The following is a 5,176-nucleotide window of genomic DNA, read 5'->3' on the forward strand; positions in this document are numbered from 1 at the left end:
CCTGTTACCACCTGCTCTTGCTTTGAATATCTCTTAATGTCTCTCAATATCTCTTTATCTCTCCTGCTTTCTATCCTATCACTGACCGTCCCTTTTTTCTTTAATCCCCCTCCCCTTTTCCCAGCCCGTAAACCTGCTTTAAAATCTATTCATTTTCCTGCTTTTTTCCGGTTCTGACCAAAGGTCATCGACCTGTAAATATAACTCTGTATCTCTCTCCACGGATGCTGCCTGGCCTGCTGCGTTTTTCCAGCATTTTCTGTTGTTATTTCGGATTTCCAGCGTCTGCAGTATTTTGTTACTGTCTTTGTGCGGGGCGGTAGCGAGGAGGGGTGTGGGCCGAGACACCATCGTTGTGCAGGGCGTTGAAGCCGCCATCTTTGTGTGGGACCCAAAGATGACATATGTGTGTGGGGCACGGGAGACACCATTTTTGTGTGGAGCGCCTGTGCCGCCATCTTTCTGGTGGTCCCCAGAGCTGCCACCTTTGTGCGGGTCTAGGGTGCTGCCATCTTTTTGTGTGACACGGGTGCTGTCAAATTGATGTGGGACCCCAAAGCCGCCATCCTCCCATGGGACGCTGGTGCCGCCAGCTTTGAGTGGGGCCCAGAGCTGCCATCATTGTGCGGTGCACCGGTACTGCCATTATATTGCGGGTTGCGGGTGGCGCCATCTTTGGGCGTGGCATGGGTGTCATCAAATTGATGCGTGGCCCCAGAGCAACCATGTTTGTACCGGTCCCCAGGGCCGCCATCTTTGTGCGCATCACAGGTGCTGCCATCCTTATGTGTGGCGCGGGTGCCATCATCTTCATGCACGGTCCCAGAGATGCCATATATTTACGTGTGGGGCGCCGATGTTGCCACCTTTGTGCGGGGCCTCGGAGCTTCCATCATTCATCGGGGCACCAAAGCAGCCAAGTTTGTGCTGGGCCTCAGAGCCGCCATTTTTGTGCAGGGCTTGCTTGCCGCCATATTAATGTGGGGCCGCAGAGCCGCTCTCTTTGTGCTGGATTCCAGAGCTGACATCTTTCTGCGGGGCCAATGACCCGCCATTTTGGTGCAGTTTCCAAGAGCCTTCATCTTGGTGCTGGGCCCCCAGAGCCACCAATTTTGTATGGGGCGTGCTTGCCACCATTTTTGTGTGGGGTCCCAGAGACGCCATCTTTAACGGGGCCAATGAGCTGCCATGTTTGTGTGGAGTCCGAGAGCTGCCATCTTTGTGCGGGGCCCAGGAGCCGCCATCTTTGTGCAGAGCTCCAGAACCAAAAACTTTGTGCTGGGCCCCAGAGCCGCCATTTTGTGCAGTGTCCCAGAGTCACCATCTTTGTGCGGTGCCCCTTACCGCCATCTTTTTGCGGGGTGCCACGATATCAGCCCAGTGTACTCTCAAATCTCAGGCTGCAAATTCTCCGGTACTTCTCATCCTTTAATTAATTTTACAATCAGAGTAAAGGGATATTTCACTACATTCTTCAACTGCTCTCTGAAATTAGTCTGGGTCACAGCGTAAATCCCAGTGTTTGTGCAGCAACTCAGCAGCTGCAGCCCGAATCCCAGTTCCTGTACATACTCAGGTAGAAATGCCGACTCATACCCCAAATACCACGTCCGCCACCATATTGAATACACCATAAACACTGCCCATAACAGGATGAAATTGCCGGAGATAACAAGTAGTAAAATGATGGATTTCCTGCGGCTCTCCATTTCTGGGTCTCTGGGACTCTCTCCACTGCTGGGACCCCGGAGTCTCCTGCGGGCTCTGCTGGACACTAAAATGTGTCTGACGGTGACAGCATTCAGCAGCAGAATCACCACAAATGGGACCCCCGGGGTGAGAATATAATGAAGGAGCTCGATTGCTCCCCAGACCCGTGAAAACTGAATATCCTCTGTGACATCACAAAACCAGGGGGTGTTCCAAAGCAAGTACTGATCTGTGAACATAAAATACCAGAAAATGTTTTTTAAACCGCTAAGCACAGATACGGTTCCCAGAACAACAGCTGCCATTTTCTCGGTGCAATATTTAGTTTTCAGCTTCTGGCAACAAATGGCCACAAATCGATCAAAGGTGAAAGTGACGGTGAACCAGACAGAACAGTCTGTGGCTGCGAACAGCAGGATGGCGTGAATGTTACACACGGGTATGGACTCCACGAAATAAAACTGTACACCATAAACAATCGGAATGTGCCTCAAAATCAGGTCGAGGATAACGACCAGTAGATCCGCCGTTGCCATGGCCACCAGGTAGCGAGTGACACATTTGGAGAGGCCACACTTTCCCCGAGACAGGATCACAATTGTCACTAAGTTCACTGTGAGGAAGGGAAATAAACAGAGAAAATATACATCAGGCTGGGAGCAAAAGCAGCATTTTGTTGGAAATCGGACTGAAATCTGCAACACATTTGCGATATTTACTGTTATAATCTAATCCTATTATCTGTGGACCTTTATACCGGCTTTACTGTAAGAATAATCGGGAATACATCGTGGAATCAATAAATGAAATGGGACTAAATAAAATATGAAAGTAACAGGTGTTTGATCAAGGAGAGATTAAATGATAGATCTACATTTCGCCCAGCAGACAAATGCAGCGCAGTAGGTACCAGAGACTCAAAGTACCAAACCCTCTCAGGAATCTGTCATGTCCCAGGATCAGTCAGCATTTAGAGCGGCGCAATTCGCTCTGTATCCCTGTGTTAGGGGAGCGGGAAATCCCGCTTGGACTCCTGCTCCTGGTTAGAATATCCATCATATTTAGAACTGAAAACGAATGCAACAGCAAAATCCAGAAACTGCAACCGTGGCATACAATACAAACATAGAATCATAGAAGGTAGGAGAAGGAGTAGGCCATTCGGTCCCTCGAGCATACTCCTCCATTCAGTGAGAACATGGCTGATCATTCAAACTCAGCACACTGTCCCTGCCTTCTCCCCATATCCCATGATCCATTTAGCCTAAACAAATAATTACATTCAGTTTTATGTAAAATGTACAGATGGAATATGACAATGCTAAGATAATAAATGCAAGTTTACTGCAGTTATAAAGATAACTGGGCTATAGGAATTATTTTGAAGACTGAGTTTTCTACATTTTTGTTGCAATACATAAATTGTAGCTCATTGAAAGGAAGATTTGCCAAGTAACACTGCAAATAATGGACAGTGAATTAAAGTAAAGAGTGATGTTTGACCAGATAATGTCCCACTAAATGCATTTATGAGCATCGAAATCAGACGAATTATCCCACAGGCAAAGTGCCGCAGAATGCTGTTGTAAAGTATCTGAACACAAATGGAAGAAATGTATCCCTATACTTTTTCACCTGTTGTTTCCAAAATGTGCAGAGAATATTAGACGAGAAGATATCTAAGGATTTGCTTACCTCACTAACTCAGTTACATTCAGGTGGGATTGTTTATCCTGATCCTGAAGTACAGCATGAGGCAATAGAGAATCAATCTGGGTATCACTGAGAAATCCACTGAACTGTGACAGACGGGCATGGGATCCAATTGTAAATTGAAAACAATGATTGGAAATAAATGAATTGAAATCTGGCTAAATGAACATTTTGTGAGAATGTAAATGATCCTTGTAATCCTATTTTAACCTCAGAAGCAGTGCTATTAAAGCAGAAATGGAGAGGGTGGGAAAGGAGATACTGACTGGAACTGAATGATTAGCGGATATTTCAGGCACTTAAAGATGTGGATGTGATCTGGCAGGATTTGTTACTGTGACTCTGTAAGTAACCATACCGAGCAATCGGAAATGAAAACAGAAAATGGTGGAAATACTCAGCGGGTCAGGCAGCATCAGTGGAAAGAGAGAGAAACAGAATTAACGTTTCAGGTCGATGACCTTTCGCCATGAGGTGAAAAGTCTCCTAAACCAAGACAGCATTCTTCGGATCTGATATTAATGTTCAGTGCAAGTTGTAATGATATCAGCAAATAGTGATGACATTTGTCTGTGTTTGATTACTTATGCCTTACAGCATACTTGTCTGTGTTTGATTGCGTGTCCCTGAGCAGCAGAGGTCATGTGACACAGACAAGCAGGCTGAGAGTTTCAGTTTCATTTTAGCTGCAGCTGAAAGCATGTTCTCCTGAAAAGCTGTATGAATAATTGAACAAACCTTAGATTAAAAGTTATTCTCGTTTATATAAATGTCTCATCATTGAACCCACAAGGAAATCAATACATGGTGTCAGAAGTGGCTCGATTGAAAGAGATTAAGAGAAAAAATCGGAAGTTAGCAACTCGATGGGACAGTGAAAGGAGTTGTGGCAAGTAAGCGAAATCAGCTCTCCACATATTAGCAAGCCAGAAGAGAACATCGTTGCTTACCATTAGAGAATAGCTAACGAAGTGAAAAATGGAAGGTTTACTCTCACCGGCGACGCTCCAGTTGTCAGGTAATGTGGCTGAAAATTGGAGAAGGTTCAAACAACGTTTAGAGTTGTATTTAGCGTCAACCGGAGCTGTCGAGAAAAGTGATAAACAGAAATCGCCCGTGTTCTTACATGTAGTGGGTGATGCAGCGCTGGAGGTATATAATAATTTCATATTTGCTGTTGATGGAGACAAAATGAAGCTAGATAAAATAATGGAACAGTTTGAGGCCTACTGCATACCTAAACGCAACGTGACCTTTGAGAGGCAGAAATTTTTCACATGTGTACAGAAAATCGGCGAGACTATTGATCAATATGTGACTGAACTGAGAAACCGGAGCAAATCGTGTGAATTTGGGGGACTCACAGACTCGCTGATAAAAGACAGACTGGTGTGTGGTATTCCAGATAATGGTCTAAGGGAACGACTGCTACAAGAGGAAGGTCTAGACCTGGGAAAAGCCATAGCACTGTGTAGGGCTACAGAGACTGTGAAGTTGCAGGCAAAGGAGCTGTTCAGTGACAGTAGCTGCAACGTGGATGCAGTGAGAAAGAACGGATACAAACCGTTTAACAAAGAGAGCGCCAATGTGAAAAAAGAGACGTGGCCAGCAAACGAAAATGAAAGGGACAATCGGAAGTCATGTAGTTGATGCGGTACACAGCATCCACCAAGAAAGTGTCCAGCATATGGTAAAACATGCAATAGATGCAACAAAAACAACCATTATGCCCGTTGCTGTAAGAACCAAGTGC

The 5,176-nt window shown here is 45.5% G+C and overlaps 1 protein-coding gene across 1 annotated transcript; it reads right to left on the bottom strand.

Moving 5' to 3' along the window:
* Positions 1 to 1,199: 1,199 nt before the first annotated feature.
* LOC147091351 (putative G protein-coupled receptor 139) lies at positions 1,200 to 2,246 on the bottom strand. Its single transcript, XM_085976543.1, has one exon. The coding sequence runs from the start codon at positions 2,244 to 2,246 to the stop codon at positions 1,422 to 1,424; it is 825 nt and encodes a 274-aa protein (XP_085832669.1). The 3' UTR covers positions 1,200 to 1,421.
* Positions 2,247 to 5,176: the final 2,930 nt, after the last annotated feature.

This window comes from Somniosus microcephalus, unplaced genomic scaffold, assembly GCF_052327205.1.
Source record: "Somniosus microcephalus isolate GS21.2 unplaced genomic scaffold, FLI_Smic_1.0 unresolved_chr3, whole genome shotgun sequence".
NCBI classification, from domain to species: Eukaryota; Metazoa; Chordata; class Chondrichthyes; order Squaliformes; family Somniosidae; genus Somniosus; species Somniosus microcephalus.